At 53.8% G+C, this 17521-nt stretch overlaps 1 protein-coding gene across 1 annotated transcript in view; it reads left to right on the plus strand.

Annotated features, from left to right (window-relative positions):
* FHAD1 (forkhead associated phosphopeptide binding domain 1) overlaps positions 1–17521 on the plus strand; it is a 107653-nt gene that overhangs the window by 26737 nt on the left and 63395 nt on the right. Inside the window, exons 5-8 of the mRNA XM_080654375.1 lie at positions 3658–3767; positions 7110–7346; positions 11660–11783; positions 13668–13798. Of these exons, the coding sequence (XP_080510501.1) occupies positions 3658–3767; positions 7110–7346; positions 11660–11783; positions 13668–13798 (602 nt within the window). The remainder of the gene's footprint in view (positions 1–3657; positions 3768–7109; positions 7347–11659; positions 11784–13667; positions 13799–17521) is intronic.

The raw sequence follows: 17521 nt of genomic DNA on the forward strand, positions 1-17521 counted from the left end.
AGAGATCAGCTGTCTCCCGGTTTCCCCCGTGGACTTTTGGTGTCCATTCCTCCCGACTTTGTGCACTGTCCACATGCACACGTCAGTACCTCTGTGGAGAGTGTGTGTGTGTGTGTGTGTGTGTACATATATATGCGTGAGTGGCAGGATCTAAATGTATACACGTTGACTCAGGTGTGCAGAAATACCCTTGCCTTAGGAGGTTTTTAAATAGTTGATTACCGCCTGGCTGGCGTGGCTCAGTGGTTGAGCATCGACCTATGAACCAGGAGGTCACAGTTCAATTCCTGGTCGGGGCACATGCCCAGGTTGCAGGCTCAATTCACAGTGTGGGGCATGCAGGAGGCAGCCAATCAATGATTCTCTCTCATCATTGATCTCTCTCTCTCTCTCCCTTTCTCTCTGAAATCAATAAAAATATTTTAAATAAATAGCTGATTACCATTTTAAAGGTGAGAGGAGACTGAGCCTTATCAAGGAAAATTACTTCCCCACAGGTGACACTCCAGCTAATCTAATGGTTTTTAGTGAAATTTAAGGCTGGTTATGCTAGTGACAGTCACTCACAGCCCGGTCACTTTGGGGACACATAGCCTTCAAGGTCCCGTCCCCCACCCCCTCCTCCTGGAAGGCCTCATGGCATCTGGGGGAGAAGGGTGGCAGGGAGGGACTTCCTGTCTGTCGCCCTGCTCTTGGCTGCACCGGCCTCACTACAGAGTAGCGGGTTCAGCTTAGTCCCTGGCATGGTTCCCGGGTTCCCATCATGGCCTCTGGGTCACGGTCCCACTCTCTGTCCCAGCCCCAGGCCCTCCGAGTCCCCAGGTCGCTCAGGAACACCCACCCCGTCACACCCCTCAGCCACACAAATAATGGTTATTCTTGTGAAATACAGAGACAAAGGAGTAAATCAAATGTGTCTCTCCACTGACATCACCATCATTGTCATCATCAGGTGAACCCTCAGGCACCTACCACTCAAGTCAGGAAATTACTCAGCCATTTCCCCCCCAATCGTTTAATATGAAAAGTTTCAAACAGACGGCCAAGTAAAAATAATTTTTCAATAACTCCATCTAATTCCACCATTCCCACTTTTCTGTACTCTTCGTTACATGTCCACCTTTCTCTCCATCCTTCTCCTTAGGCATTAATCCACCCTAATTCCCTTACATTTCAAAGTACATTGCACATGTCTGTAGTCTTCTCCCTAGATATTTTAAGATACATGTCATTAATTAGAGTTCAACAGTCTTTGTCTTTTTGATGTAAAATTAACATGCAATGTGTACTAGTTATCAATTATTGCGTTAAAATGCTCTCAAAATGTAGCATCCTAAAGCAAAAAAAAAAAAAAAAAGTGTGATATTGTTTCTTAAGTTCAGCTCGAATACTGTCCCCAGCAATCTGAAGACCTGTGACCACAGACACACACCCTGCATACCCTGATGGCACGGACGTAGCACACCTGCTACGGACGCTCCTCTTGTTCAAAAAGGAGCAAATCAGGAGTCGCACCGGAGTCTGGGCCACAGCAGTGCTGAACTCCAGCCGGGAAGATGGTGGACGTTTCTTGATTCGGCTTCCGGCCTCCTCTGGCCCAGAAATGACTGTCGGTGGCTCTTGGCTCTACACTCTGGTCCCCTGGTTCTGCTCTTGAAGCCACCCCACCTTTCCCACAAGAGGTGTCACCCGGGTGCTGCTAGATAGTGTTCCCAGCTGCTTCCTGCCTGTGGAAGCTTCGCGGGGCGTCCGAACGCTGCTTCTTTGTGAGGGAGGAGACAGTGGGGGCTCGCCCCGGAGACTGACCTCTCTCCGGCCGTGTGAGCGTGGGCAGCGGTTTCCCTCTCTGCGCCCCATTTTGCGCATCTGTCCAAGGGGGTTAGTGATCTCATTTTGAGGGCCACAAACTGAGACATGGTCCCCAACCCCGTAGTCAGGGAGACTGACATTAACAGAACCATCACAGAACGACATCCATAAAGTGACACCTCCAGGCAGGAGCGGCACCGGTGCCCCGAGAGCTCACGGCTGCAGGACCTGACTTAGTTGGGGGATCAGGAAGGTGCCTCAGAGGGATGGGCGAGTGACATCCGCTGAGAGAGTAGGGAAGGAGCAGTGCGGAAGGGACCCTGAGGGCCCTGTTGAGGGAGGGATGGGGCGGGAGCAAGGGGGTGGTCAGTGTGGCTGAAGGCTGTGCTCCCAGAGGGACATGGCTGGAGGCCAGGGAAGCATGAGAAGTGATGGCCAGGGCTGGGCAGGGCGGGGACGTGACCCAGGTCCAGCTGCACCAGGGGGTGTCGGACTTCGGCTGTGTTTGCCACCACCGGGAAAGCACCTTGGGCATAGCTGAGCGGGGCTCTGCTTGTCTGAGACCTGGGGGACGTCACCGGCTCTAAAATGCACAAATGAAAGTGCAGGATCAAAATGAATACATGATTGAATGAATGTCCACAGATGTGACGGTGCGTACTTCATTCATGGTTAGTGTCAACACTCATGAATGTTTCATTACCCTGGAAAAGAATTGGCTCAATTTATCACTTCACAAAACGACAAGAATGCACCCAGAAATCGTAGTCGGTTGGAAATTTAAAATGCAGTGCTCAGAGCCGAGTGAGCTCAAAAGCAGAATTATAGAAAGCCTTTCAAAAGTTTCCACACCCGAAAATGTATTCAGTGTCCATATGAATGCACTTCCCCAGCGTGATACGTTTGATAAAGTGGGGGCCCCCAAACGAAACTATGTCAGAACCCCTCGGAGGCATTTCAGTAGCCCTTGTAATATTGAGGTAAATAAGAAAAAATCAGGAAACCAAAAATCTTATCAAGTGGATTCTAGTTACATATGTTTTGGGACCCTGGTATCAAAGTAGACTACAATGCTGCTATGAAAAGAATGCAGTATACCCATAAATACTGACAGGGGAAGGTGTCCGTGATACATTGTCAGGTGAAAAAAAATCTCTGCGATTGAAACCCACATTTTTTATCTTTTTATGTATGGAATAGAAATAACCAGCATGTAGTGCTCAGTGCTCGCTCCGGGGCAGGGGCTTTCCTGTAAAGAGCCAGATAGTAAATAGTTTAGTCAGAATATTTAGACAGAAGGTCTCCGTTGCTACTACTCAACTCTGCCATTGCAGCTGGGTTCAGCCACAGACAATATGAAAATGAGTGACTGTGGCTGTGTTCCAATAAAACTTTATTTACAAAAACACGTGGAGGGCCAGATTTGTCCCTAGGTCCATAGTTTGCCAACGCCGGCTCTACGGCATTATTTCATGTAATCCTCGGCCCTGTACAACAGAGGCTGTTAGCATCCCTAGATTATGTCTGTGGAAACTAAGGTTTCGAGGGAGTAATGACCCGCCTGAGGTCATCGGCTCTTCTGTGGCCTGGGAAAAAGTCTGGAAAGAGACACATCCACGTGAATGAGCAGTGAATGCCAGGGAAGAGGAATGAGGCGGCCCTTTCTCGTTCTAACACGTCTCTGATGCTTCCCTTGTTTTGCAAGAACGTACACACCACTGTCATTTTCTAACTACCTGAGCTGTAAATCTCAGCGGGAAATGAATGTGAGGGTTAATCTGGAAACATTCTCTAAGACCTTAGGGAAGCTCACAACCTGCCCTGTGCTCTCTGTTGACCTTGTGTTAGTGTGGGCCAACACCGCGGAGCTGCTGGAACAATCGGTGGCCGAGGGCATGCCCGGGGCAGCCCCTCCCGGAGAGATTTATGTGGACCAGGACCTGGCCCAGCAGGACAAGGTGAGGGGTCAAAGGGAAAGGACGGGCCACGGCAGCAAGCAGGACCTCAGAGGGACTGCCCCTGCCTCTTGTCCCAGAGTGCTCTTGTTACTACTCCCAAGAAACCACCTCTTACTCCCCCAGGACGCTCAGCCATAACTTGGGTAACTGCTCCTTTGATCCCAAGGAACATCATCTACAACCACAATGTATTGAGCACCTACTGTGCGCTGGACCGTGTCCTGTGCACGCTACATGCAGTGAGCTTGTACATCTTCACCACCTTCAAAACAGACTTCTTTCACCTTCACTTGACAGATGAGGGAACTGATGCTCAGAGAGGTTAAGTAACCTGCCCAAGGTTGCCCAGTGTGAGGGGCAGAGTTGGAATTCAAACCTAGGTCTGGTTAACCTCTAAGCTGGTCCTTCCAACTCACCCCTAGTAACTGTTTGGTCAACCAGGAGGGATGGACGGTGGGGAAAACATACTTCCTGGCAGGAAGAGGTGAGCACTGGGGTCAGAGAGGATTGAGAGCAAAGAGAGAACCAGAGAGGTTTAGAGTGTGGAACAGGATCCGAGGCCTGAACAGGTGAATTCAAGCTCTCCTGGGGAGGGCCCCGCTTGATTTCTCCCTTAGACACAACTGAACATTATCCTAAAAAAGCAGGTCATAGGGCATCTTGCTTTCCGGAGGCCCAGGGCCTGAGCCAGCAGCCCTTCTCAGAGTCTGTGAGGAGGGGAGCCCCCCAGGTCCTGGTTAGATACTGGAGGTTCTGACACAGGTGTCCCGAGACCAGACTTTGAGAAATGTGGCAGTAAGGGGAGAAGCCAGGCTCGGGCACTGTATCTGTTATCTATTGCCGTGTAACAAGCCACCCAAAACTTAGTGGCTTAAAAGTCATCTATTATTTCCCAGAACCTGTGGGTTGCCCCGGAAGGTTCCCCTGCTGCTGTCCCCTGGCCTCCCTCATGTAACTACAGTCAGCCAGTGGCCTCATAAGAACTTGCATAGAGCCGGCTGGCGTGGCTCAGTGGTTGAGCGTCGACCTATGAACCAGGAGGTCACGGTTTGATTCCCGGTCAGGGCACGTGCCTGGGCTTCAGGCTCAATCCCCAGTGAGGGGTGTGCAGGAAGTAGCCAATCAATGATCCTCATCATTGATGTTTCTATCTCTCTCTCCCTCTCTGAAACAAATAAAAATATTTTTTAAAAAAAGAACTTGCATAGAGATTGCCCAACATCACTTCCACCGTATTCAGTTGGTCAAAGCAGGTGACAGGGCCAGCCTAGGTTGGGAGGGTGGGGAAACAGACTCCACCACTGGATGGCAAAAGCATTTGTCGCCATTTTCCAATCCACCCAGTTGTTAAACTGGAAGTACAGCGTAACCACATTTACCGTTTTTCTGTTTGTGAGTCATTTGTGCCCTGACTTGCCAGGACTCCTTCGAGTACAATAACAATGAACAAATTAGCTTACGCCAAATAGCATCAAGTCACTCTCGGCTCCTCCTACTGGAGATGTAAAGGCCTGCTAGCACCCTAACTGGTTTGGCTCAGTGGATAGAGCGTAGGCCTGCGGACTCAAGGGTCCCGGGTTCGATTCCAGTCAAGGGCATGTACCTTGGTTGCGGGCACATCCCCAGTAGGGAGTGTGCAGGAGGCAGCTGATCGATGTTTCTCTCTCATCGATGTTTCTCTCTCATCGATGTTTCTAACTCTCTGTCCCTCTCCCTTCCTCTCTGTAAAAAATCAATAAAATATATTTTAAAAAGATAAATAAATAAAAAAAATAAAGGCCTGCTAGCTTCAGGCATGGCAGATCCAGGGGCTCCAGTGATGTCCTCAGAACAGTCCCACCGGCAGTCTCTCCCGTTTCCCTCCGAGTGTGGCGCTCGGCCGGCTGCATGTGTTGGAAAAGACAGACTCAAGCAACCGAGCCTCTGACTTTAAAGTGAGGACCCCAAAGGAGTCCAGACCCTTTCCCTCTGCAGTTGACACGTGAAATCTCTGAGAAAACTCTGACTGACCAGCCTGAGTCACATGCATGTGGGGAGGCGGGACAGGAAGAGCGGGGCACGGGATTGCCAGTCTGACCAGGACCCCGTGGAAGGGGGGGCTCTGCCTCTAGGAAGGGACGGGGTCCTCCCCAGGAAGGCAGAACCACAGCGGGGCACCGCACCCTGCAGGCTTCTTTATACTCCAGCGCCCAGCACAGGGCCTAGCACTTAGTAGCTGCTCAGTTAACGTGTGTTGCATGAATAATGGCTGAGCATGGAGGCTTTGGGCCACTTATTGCCGGGAGGTGCCCAGGAGTACGGAACATTTGCTGCTATCCCTTGGCATTTTGCCACAAGCATTTTCAGAGACCCCTTGGCAGCAGTTGGCAGTGCCAGGCAGGCCTCCTCATGACCCTGTCCTTGCCCAGGTCAGGGGAGTGGGAGGTCACGAGGCTGATCGGACAGCTCCCCAGGCCACGAGCTGGCCTGGAAATTGCCCACTTAGCTCCTTCCAACCAACGGGAAATTGTTGCAAGAGCAGGATTTCCTTTCAAGGCAGAAAATCTATAGCTGCATTTGAAAAGGCATCTGGGCTTTTTTTCTTTTTTTTTTCTCAGTCTTTCTGACATTGTAACGATGACTTCTAGTGGCAAGTTTTAGGGATTTTTTTCCTTTCGGGGGGAACCACAAATTACTTGGCTGCGGCACTTTTTCTTTCCGAGAGACGGGGGACGGGGCGATTACACCTGCGGGGAAGTCGGCCAGCAGCTTGTTTTCCGGCCAGAGTGCGCACGAGCCCACACACAGGAATCCTGGTTCCTGCCGCAATTACGTTCCAGGTTCAGTTTCCTGGGAAACATTTTTACGTGAACAACCAAGGGAGGCAGGAAGTAGTACCCGCAGAGTGGAAACATTTCAGAATATATTAACTTTTTAGAAGTTAAAAACGAGCTCTCATTATAAGCAGAATGTGGTCGAATAGAATGGCGTTTCCCTAATTACCTTTCCTGGGTCCCCAGGGTACTGGGCTGCATATGATACAATTTAAAAAACACGATAAACTCTCTAGCAACCAAAGTTCCCAGCAGGGATGGCTGGGCTCGCTGTGAAAGTCTAACTTTAGGGGGACGGAAAGTGTTAGCACCTGGGAGGCACAGCATCCACTTCCCGGAAACTAGACATAAGTGGCTCAGAGCAAGCCTTGCAGGCCTCCCCCCCCCCCCCCCCCGCGCCCGCTGCCCCCCCCCCCCCCGTCCTGCCTGCCCACCCCCCTGCCCTGCCTGCCCTCACCTTCCTAAGCCCTCGCCCCCAGGCCCCCGCCCAGTAACCTGCTCATCTGCCCCCCCCGCCCCCCGCCCCCAGGATGAAATCATCCTGCTGCTGGGAAGAGAAGTCAGCCGCCTCTCGGATTTCGAGCTCGAGTCCAAGTACAAAGACGCCGTGATCGTGAACCTGCAGAACGAGCTGGCCAGCCTGAGTCAGACGCTGCTGTCGGAGACCACCTTCCCCAGGGGCGAGCAGGGGGCCTCGCAGAAGCGCCCCGTTCTGGAAGAGGACATAGACGCCAAGCAGAGAGAGATCCAGAGCTTGAAGAGCCAGGTAGGACTCTGAGAAAGTCCACCGGCGAGGACTGAGTCAGGGCGCAGGGTGACAGCTCTCGGGAGGGCCCGAGGAGGCCTGCGGGAGCCACCCAGACGGCCAGGAAAGGGGTGGTCAGCGCGGGGGGGGGGGGGGGTGCGGTCAGAGCACAAGTCCCAGGGATGAGAGGCTTGGCAGGTTTCTAGCTGGGAAGAACCATACTAACTTGGACTAAGCACCTACTATGTGCAAGAACTGGTGCGAGGCTTTCGCTTTTAGCCTCCCAATCCTCCAACACATTCCATCCTGCAGACGAGGAGACCGAGGCAGGCTCAGAGACACCAGCCACGCGTCACAGCTTGCACAGCAAGGGCGCGAGGGCAGCACAATTTGAACTCTCTGCCGACCCCATGCTCTCACCCCACTGGATATTTCCACCCAACTCTGCCGCTTCCTCTCCCCCCACCTCCCACCCCTTCCCAGCCCCAGAAAGAGCCGTGAGCAGTGAACTGGACGGGAGCACGGAATCCCAGCGTTCCAAACCCTGAGGCCTTGGCCACAGCCCGAAGGTAGCTGCTGGCTCGCTCGTGGAGAATTTCCTCAAACAGAAACCCTCCAGCAGCAGTTCTGGATGTTCCAGTCATGTTCTTTCTTTCCAAACGAGATCCGGTTTTTTTAAGGACTCCTGTAAAGCTGGCCATAGATTGTGTACACAAATTGTATCTCAACAAAGGTGATGAATAAAAGAACCTGGCCACTAACGAGTGCTGGCCCTGGTGCACAAGGCGGCTTAAAACCTGGGTCAGGCGTGGGGCCCCTGCTCTCTGCCCCCCTCACTGCCTTTCCCTCTGTAACCGACTTAAGGTGCACGGTCTCAGGCCCAGATGGGGTGCCTGGAAAAGGACAAGGTTGTGTGGTGGACCCAGGAGATTCTACCAGGAGACTGTAAGCTCCAGGAGGGCGAAGACTAGACCCCGTGACCTTCATTACTCGGATAGGACCATGTCTGTTCATTCACTCATTCATTCATTCATTCATTCATTCATTTGTTCATTCACTCAAATAAATATTTGAGGGGTGCCTGCCTTGTGCCATGCCCTCTCCCAGGCTCTGGGAATCCAGCGAAGAACCAGGCAGACATGACCCTTGCCTCCTCCCGACTGCATTCCAGTGAGGGAGCCAGAAAGCCAAGGGAACACAGACACAGCTCTGACGTCTAACGAACAAATGACTCTCTTCGGACCCGTTTTTGAAAAAAACAATGTCAGGAGCTGGTCCTGCAGGAACGACCGCTGCAAACAGTTGCCTTGCCTGCAGCTGGCTCGTTGCGAGCGGCTCTTTCTTCTCTGAACCCAATTTGGCCATTGGATGGAGAAGCAGCCCTTCAGTCACTGTCTCATTTCCTGAGCAAAAGTGGCATGTCCTGTCCAGGTACGTGGACGAGGATGAATATTCCCCACCGACCTTTCTTTCTCGTTTAAATGTACTTGACATCTAACATTGTGCAATTCCCACAAATCTTTGGCTGTCGGCAGGTCGCAGTTAACTACTGTTTAAAGTGGCTAGTGATATCTGGGAAAGGTTTTTTTTTTTTTAAAAAAAAAGAAATGACCAAGGAAGAATCACACGGACTCATCCTACTGTGCCTGCCTCCCTTCCCTGGTCTTCACTTACAACTGAAGGAGAATATTTCAGAACAAGGCATCTCTGAACAAGAGGCCGCAGCTGGTTTGAACTCCAATCGAGGTTCACCCGCTCATATTTCAGTTCCTTAAATATTCTCCTGCCGGCAGGACCTTCGGCCAGAAGCACACGGCACACGGCACACGGCGGGTTGACCTGTTGGTCTGATCGTTGTGTACGTTCTCCCTGGCCCTCCCAGTATGTGCCTAATGATCTGCCCTCGAAGATCTTCAGTCTGCGATGCCACTGAGAGCGCCTGCTCCGTGCTCCTGCAGCCTCTGCTAACCAGCCGCCGGGCTCTTCCCTCGGAGCCCCCGCTCCACCCGGCCCCGTTGCCGCTCTCGTGGGCCGGTGCCTGCTTCGTTGCACAGCAGGACAGACGCTAAACTGCCTGGTGCTTATGCCAGTTACGGACTACACGGACGTTTATTTCGGTCGTGAAAGAAAAAAAGGGCTTTGAAGACTATTTGGAGTTTTCCCACAATCTGAAACCCTGAAGCTCTGGTGCTCCAGCTGAAATAGTTTATATCTGTTGGAAGCACTGGAGTCTTTGGGGGGAGAGTGTTTTCCCATCCCTTCTGGAAGTTTCTGTTGTGCCTCTGATATCATGCACATAAAAGCATTAAGCTGAGAAGAGCTAGATACTTTTTAAAAAGAAAATTATTCCAAGTGCCCTGTATGGAAAAGTTGCATGTTTCAGATGCCCCAGGGAAAAAGTAAATGTTACTGCCCCAAATGTCACAGATGGTGCAGGAAATGGGTCAGAAAATGAAACGAAACCTTGATGGTTTGGTGAATTCTGAGAAATAGTGACTAGATTTCTGAGTCCAAAAGCAAGAATAATGATCGTGAGCGCCATCTGGTGGCAAGGCTCTCACCACATTATGTGAGCTTACCCACGCCCATCATTTTTTTTTCGCTATGCCTACAGCATAGGACCATTACCAAGGATTCCTGTATTTGCTCTTTTTCTAAAAATATATTTTTATTGACTTCAGAGAGGAAAGGAGAGGGATAGAGAAAGAGAAACATCAATGATAGGGAATCATTGATCAGCTGCCTCCTGCACACCCCCCACTGAGGACGGAGCCCGCAACCTGGGCATGTGCCCTGACCAGGAATTGAAGTGTGACCTCCGGGTTCATAGGTCGACGCTCAACCACTGAGCCACACTGGCCGGGCCCTGTGCTTGCTCTTAACAATAATCGCACTGGTGTTTACGTGAGTCTAGACAAGGCTTACAAATGCACAGAGACATGCTACCAACCTACCTTCCCCCGAGACAGATGAGAGAAGCCAAAGCCAGAACATGCTGTGGGTAGTCAGGTGAGAGGATCGGCACAGCGAACACCCACATGCCATGTGCCAGGCGTGATCCGAGCACACGCACACATACTAACTTATTAAACCATTCTCACAATCCCACCAGCGTGGGGCTCCCATCACCCCACTTGCAGAACGAAAAAGGAAGCAGAGTTGGGTGTCCTCCTTGTGTTCCCACGGCCTGGAAGTGGGGGGGACCGGATTGGAAGGTCGCAGGCCGGCCCCGAGGCCACGCTAGGCTTCATGGCCTCTGGCTTTCCAGCCGGGTTCCTAGAGCCGTGGGACAGGATGGGAAGAACTGGAGCTAAAACCGAGATGCGAATCGCAATTCCACCTCCCACCAGCGGTGTGACCCTGCGCCAGCGACCTCGCCTCTCGGTCTCAGTATGCTCACTTGCAAAATGGGAACCGTAAAGAGGCCGTCAGCCTTCAGTGATGCTGTGACGAGCTGTCAGAAAGTAGCATCTGTGCCCAACCGGTGTGGCTCAGGGGTTGAGCGTCACCCTATGAACCAGGAGGTCACGGTTCCATTCCTGGGCAGAGCATTTGCCCAAGTTGCGGGCTTGATCCCCAGTAGGGGGCGTGCAGGAGGCAGCCGATCAATGGTTCTCTCTCGTCATTGATGTTTCTGTCTCCCTCTCCCTTCCTCTCTGAAATCAATAAAAAAATATTTTTTAAAAAAGAAGAAGTAGCACCTAAGAACGGGCTCAGGAAGCTCTGGAATGCTCTATGACAGTGGTCGGCAAACCGCGGCTCGCAAGCCACATGCGGCTCTTTGGCCCCTTGAGTGTGGCTCTTCCACAAAATACCACGTGCGGGCGCGCACGTTCAGTGCAATGGAAACTTCGTGGCCCATGCGCAGAAGTCGGTTTTCGGCTCTCAACAGAAATTTCAATCGTCGTCCTGTTGATATTTGGCTCTGTTGACTAATGAGTTTGCCGACCACTGGTCTATGACGTACACACCATCGTCACCACCATTGGAGGGAACTAATTTTATAACCTGCTCCCCTCTCTCGAATTTTTCTCCACATCCAGTGGTGCTGGGTGATCTGGAACCAAGGGCTGGTCTATAGGTGGCTGAGAGTTCAAAGGTCGTAGGCAGGCACATTGGGGGATCTGCTGTCCCGGCGGCCGCTGTGCCCGGCCCCCGTGCGTGCACGGAGAGGAGCTCCATGTTTTGATTGCACAGGAAACGGTGGTACTGAAGGAACAGGCCTCCCCCCGTCCTTCAACAGTGAAAAGCAGTGGTTCCCCCACAGCCCCACCCAAGATCAGGTGACCCCTTGACCTGGGCGGCCCCTCTGACTGTACCGCCTCCGCCCGCAGGTCAGCGCCCTGCAGCAAGGCTACAGCCAGGTGCTGTGCCAGACCCTGTCCGAGAGGAACTCGGAAATCACGTCCCTGAAGAACGAGGGCGAGAACTTAAGGAGGGACAACGCCGTCACGTCAGGTGAGCTCTCCCTGGCTCGGGCCCCAGAGCTGCCCCCTCCGCTCCTCCCAGCGCCACAGAGGCCTCCACAGGCACTGCCCCCTCCTGGGGGGCGGGGCGTGGCCTCCGAGATGGGCTCCGCAGCCCCTTCAGCAGGGGGTCCGTGAATTCGTGATTGCCCCTAAGGGAGGCTTATTGCCATCCAGTCCCTGGGGCGGGGCCTGCTAAATATTTGAGTGAATGTGACCTCTCAGCTGGAAGGTCTGCTGAGCCCTGGGCTCCCCACGAGAGCACGGGGCGCCGTGGGGCTGGGGCAGCTCCGGAAGCCACCTTGCCCTGGACACAAACTAGAATGTGGGCCCCGTGGGGCCGCCGCTTTAAAGTGCCGTCGTCTTGCCCGTTTCCCCCTAGTGCACGAGGGCTGAGTAAGGACCTTGTTCTTCGAATGGACTGACAGAGGTGGTCCCACCCCAAAGCCCTGGGATGGAGGAGGGGCAGCCAACGCCTGGGCCAGGGCACAGGACTCTTAGCCCGGACTCCTTCATTCCTTCAACACGTTTATTGAGCACCTACTAGGTGCCAGGACCTGTCCTGGGGCTGGGGAGAGCCCTGAGCAAGAGTCAGGTCCCTGAACTCACGGGGCTCACATTTGGGAGCGGGTGACAGAGGAAAATGAGTAAACGTGAATAAACAAGCCCATTGCAGAGAAAACGGGGCAACGTGGTGGCAAAGTGCTTCAGGGGTGAAGCGGAGGGAGAATAGCTTCATGGGTGGGCAAGGATAGGTCTCGGAAGAGGTGAAGGGAAGAGCGGAGAGCTCCGTGCAAAGGCCACAAGGCTGAGCGAGCCGGCCGTGTGGGAGGAGCGGAAGGCCAGTGGGGCTGGAGTGGTGGGAACGAGGGACCTGGGGCTGGACGGGTCAGGCAGGAGGCAGGGCCTAGCTCTCAGGGAGGAGTCTGGGTCTCATTCTAAGGGCGCTGTGAAGCCATTGGGGTTTTTAAAGCAGAAAATGAGATGTCTAGAGACTGAAGAGGTTGGAGTCAGTAACAGAGAAAAAGGGAGGGAGAGAAGCAGGCGTTGAGTCTGGGTCGGGGCTATTATTCTTTCTTTTAACATTTTTAGTGACTTCAGAGAAGAAGGCAAAGGGAGAGACATAGAAACAACAGTGATGAGAGAAAATCATTGATGGGTTGCCTCCTGCACTCCCCACACTGGGGATCGAAACCACAACCTGGGCCTGTGCCCTGACCAGGAATGGAACCGTGACCTCCTGGTTTATAAGTCGACACTTAACCACTGAGCCACGCCTTGGGGCTATTGTTATCCACGTGCCAACCACAGCATAGGCTGAGTCATGTGTGCGTCACCGTCCCTGTGTGAATCTGTGTGCTGTGCCCCGGGCCAGCCTGACCGCTGGCTTTTCCTCGGCCTCACTCTTTACACACTCACACCCACGTCCTCTACCCCACGCCACCCTGCCTGCCAGGCCTCTGCTTACGCTGCCCTCTAACTGGAATGTCCTAGGAAATTCGCTGAGCACCCTGTACGGGCCAGGCACTGCTCCGAGCGTCAGAAATATAAAGATGAACTCGCCGAGCCCCTGCCTTCCTCCCCAACGTCTGCTCATCCGCCTCATCCGCGCTCCACGCCTCTCTCAGATTCCACTTTGTTTGGTCCCCCCCGACCACCAGCATCGGTCACGCCCTGCGTCTCGGGCCCCAGCCCAGACCTCTTCCTGCACATCAACAGGATCCCAGATGTTCTGTGTGCACATCCAAGACGGAGCCGCAGGGGGCCGGGTTATGCTGCAGTAACAAACAGCACCCCCACCCCCATTCTCAGTGGTCCACGTTGCTGCCTCTTTGACCTTGGTGAGTCTTTCGTGGTTTGTTTGTTTTTTAAACAGGGATGGTGTCCTCTTTGCGAAAAGATGTGATAGCCAAGGATGAGGAAGTGCAACAACTGAAACAGGAGGTGAACCAGCTGAAAAGTGAGAACAAGGAAAAGGACCGCCAGCTGGAAGCCATGAGCTCCAGAGTGAGTGTAGCTCTTGGGCAAAGAGGAGACTGATCTTCTCGCCTCCCCCCCCCCTCCCTCCCCTGGGCCCAAACGTCCCGCCTCCTCTGACACCCTGAGATGAGGCCAGTGCCCGGGGCGGAGGGAGGATGGCTGCGGTGAGTCACCTGGGAGGACTAAAGCTGGGGGCCAAGTTCTTTGCAGCTTTTCAAGAAAACACGTTTTTGTCCCCAGCCCACATAGCTCAGGGGTTGGGCATCAACCTATGAACCAGAAGGTCCTGGTTCGATTCCTGGTCAGGGCACATGCCCAGGTTGCGGGTTCGATCTCCAGTGGGGGCTGATTCTCATCACTGATGTTTCTACCTTTCTCTCCCTCTTCCTTCCTCTTTGAAATCAATAAAAATACATATATATATATATATATATATATATATATATACACTAGAGGCCAGGTGCACGAAATTCGTGCACGGGGGTGTGTGTGTCCCTCAGCCCAGCCTGCACCCTCTCCAATCTGGGACCCCTTGAGGGATGTCCGACTGCCCGTTTAGGCCCGATCGCACTGGGCCTCACAATCCAGGACTGCTGGCTCCCAACTGCTCGCCTGCATACCTTCCTGATTGCTCCTAACTGCTTCTGCCTGCCAGCCTGATCACCCCCTAACTACTCCCCTGCCAGCCTGATTGATGCCTAACTGCTCCCCTGCCAGCCTAATTGATGCCTAACTGCTCCCCTGCCAGCCTGGTCACCCCTAACTGCCCTCCCCTGCAGGCCTGGTCACCCCTAACTGCTCTCCCCTGCAGGCCTGGGTCCCTCCTAACTGCCTTTCCCTGCAGGCTTGATCGCTCCCAACTGCCCTCCCTTGCAGGCCTGGTCCCTCCCAACCACCCCCCCACTGCTGGCCTGATCGCCCACAACTGCCCTCCCTTGCAGGCCATCTTGTGGTGGCCATCTTGTGTCCACATGGGGGCAGTCATCTTTGACCACATGGGGACAGCCATCTTGTGTGTTGGAGTGATGGTCAATCTACATATTACTCTTTTATTAGCTAGGATAGAGGCCTGGTGCACGGGTGGGGCCAGCTGGTTTGCCCTGAAGGATGTCCCGGATCAGGGTGGGGGTTCCCTTGGGGCGTGGTGCGGCCTGGGTGAGGGGCCTGTGGTGGTTTGCAGGCTGGCCACGCCCCCTGGTGACCCAAGCGGAGGCCCTGGTATCTGGGGTTTATTTATCTTCTACAATTGAAACTTTGCAGCCTGGAGCAGAGCCAAGCCTTCTGCTTGCTCCGTGGCGGCAGCCTTTTTTGGGGGAATTTATGTATCTTCTATAATTGAAACTTTGTAGCCTTAAGCGGAGGCCTGGGCCGGCCATGGTGTGCGGAAAGCTTGGCTTCCTCCATCACCAGGGGCAACCCTAGCCTCCTGCTCTTTCCAGCTCTGCCACCATTTCTGTTGGGCTATATTTATCTTCTATCATTGAAACTTTGTAGCCTTGAGTGGAGGCCTAGGCCGGCAGGGGCAGGCAGAAAGCTTGGCTTCCTCCATTGCCAGGGAAACCCAAGCCTCCCTCCTGCTCTCTGTGGCCATAGCCATCTTGGTTGGGTTTGTTTGCATATTCTCTCTGATTGGCTGGTGGGCGTGGCTGGTGGGTGTAGTGGAGTGAGGGTTAATTTGCATATTACTCTTTTATTAGATAGGACTAGAGGCCTGGTGCATGAAATTCGTGCACGGGGGTGTGTGTCCTTCAGCCCAGCCTGCACCCTCTCCAATCTGGGACCCCTCGAGGGATGTCCGACTGCCCGTTTAGGCCCAATCCTACTGGAATCGGGCCTAAACAGGCAGTCGGACATCCCTCTCACAATCCAGGACTGCTGGCTCCCAACTGCTCGCCTGCCTGCCTTCCTGATTGGCCCTAACCACTTCTGCCTGCCAGCCTGATCACCCCCTAACCACTCCCCTGCCAGCCTGATTGATGCCTAACTGCTCCCCTGCCAGCCTGTTTGCCCCTAACTGCCCTCCCCTGCAGGTTGGTCCCCCCCAACTGCTGTCCCCTGCAGGTCTGGGTCCCCCCAACTGCCCTTCCCGGTTGCCCCCAACTTCCCTCCTCTGCTGGCCTGGTCACTCCTAACTGCCCTCCCTTGCAGGCCAGGTCCCTCCCAACTGTCCTCCCCTGCTGGCCTGATCGCCCACAACTGCCCTCCCCTGCTGGCCATCTTGTGGCGGCCATCCTGTGTCCACATGGGGGCAGGATCTTTGACCACATGGGGGCAGCCATCTTGTGTGTTGGAGTGATGGTCAATCTGCATATTACTCTTTTATTACACATACATTTTTGTGACTCAGAATAAACAAGGTATTTACAAATCCAGCATACATTTTCTAACACCTATTATGGGTTAGTTTGTTGAATCCCAACCTGGGTGTCCAACAGCAGGAGACAGCTTTATCGTACTGTACACACCCAGGGAAATACCATGTGGCTTTTAAGACGAATAATAAAAGCTTTTGTTTATGAACATGGGGAAACGGTAAGCATTTACGATTTTCAAACGTGAGCGGCATGACTTCCATGTGAGATGGAATACACAGCATGCCCTGCCGCTGCGAGGCTTCACATTAAAGCCGGCGGGCTCTCTGCGGGCCAGGGGAACCCACAGGCTTCCTCGCGGCCCCGGGCACCCCGGCTTCCACAGCCGCCTTCGCAGCAGTATATCTGAGGGTCCAGATGCAGACGTGTGACCTCACTGCTGCCTTGGACGTCAGTGGGTGAGAACTCCTCTGGGTAAGACGAGCCTGTAGGCAAGCGAAGAGCTTTTAGGTGTAACTGACTGTTTACTGACTTTGCCTTCAAATCCTCATCCGACGGGGTGAGATTTCTCGGTATTTGAATGACTTGTCTGTTTCGATGAGTCAAGGTAAAACCTCATCACTTTCATCTGGGCAGGCAACTCTGATTCAAAGCGGCTGCCTGATCAGCCGAAACTGTCTGCATGGGTGATGTCTGTGTGGGCGCTGTCTTTGTGGGAGCTGTCCGTGTGGGAGCTGTCCGTGTGGGAGCTGTCTGTGTGGGCGCTGTCTGTGTGGGCGCTGTCTGTGTGGGCGCTGTCTGCGTGGGAGCTGTCTGTGTGGGAGCTGTGTGTGTGGGAGCTGTCTGTGTGGGAGCTGTCTGTGTGGGCGCTGTCTGTGTGGGAGCTGTGTGGGTGGGAGCTGTCCGTGTGGGAGCTGTCCGTGTGGGAGCTGTCCGTGTGGGAGCTCTCTGTGTGGGAGCTCTCTGTGTGGGAGCTGTCTGTGTGGGAGCTGTCTGTGTGGGAGCTGTGTGTGTGGGAGCTGTCTGTGTGGGAGCTGTGTGTGTGGGAGCTGTCCGTGTGGGAGCTGTGTGTGTGGGCTCTGTGTGTGTGGGAGCTGTCTGTGTGGGAGCTGTGTGTGTGGGAGCTGTGTGTGTGGGAGCTGTCCGTGTGGGAGCTGTGTGTGTGGGCTCTGTGTGTGTGGGAGCTGTCCGTGTGGGAGCTGTGTGTGTGGGAGCTGTGTGTGTGGGAGCTGTCCGTGTGGGAGCTGTCCGTGTGGGAGCTGTGTGTGTGGGCTCTGTGTGTGTGGGAGCTGTCCGTGTGGGCGCTGTCCGTGTGGGAGCTGTCCGTGTGGGAGCTGTCCGTGTGGGAGCTGTCCGTGTGAGAGCTGTCCGTGTGGGAGCTGTGTGTGTGGGAGCTGTCCGTGTGGGAGCTGTGTGTGTGGGCGCTGTGTGTGTGGGA

The sequence above is a fragment of the Plecotus auritus genome, assembly GCF_963455305.1.
Source record: "Plecotus auritus genome assembly, chromosome: 2".
Taxonomy (NCBI): domain Eukaryota; kingdom Metazoa; phylum Chordata; class Mammalia; order Chiroptera; family Vespertilionidae; genus Plecotus; species Plecotus auritus.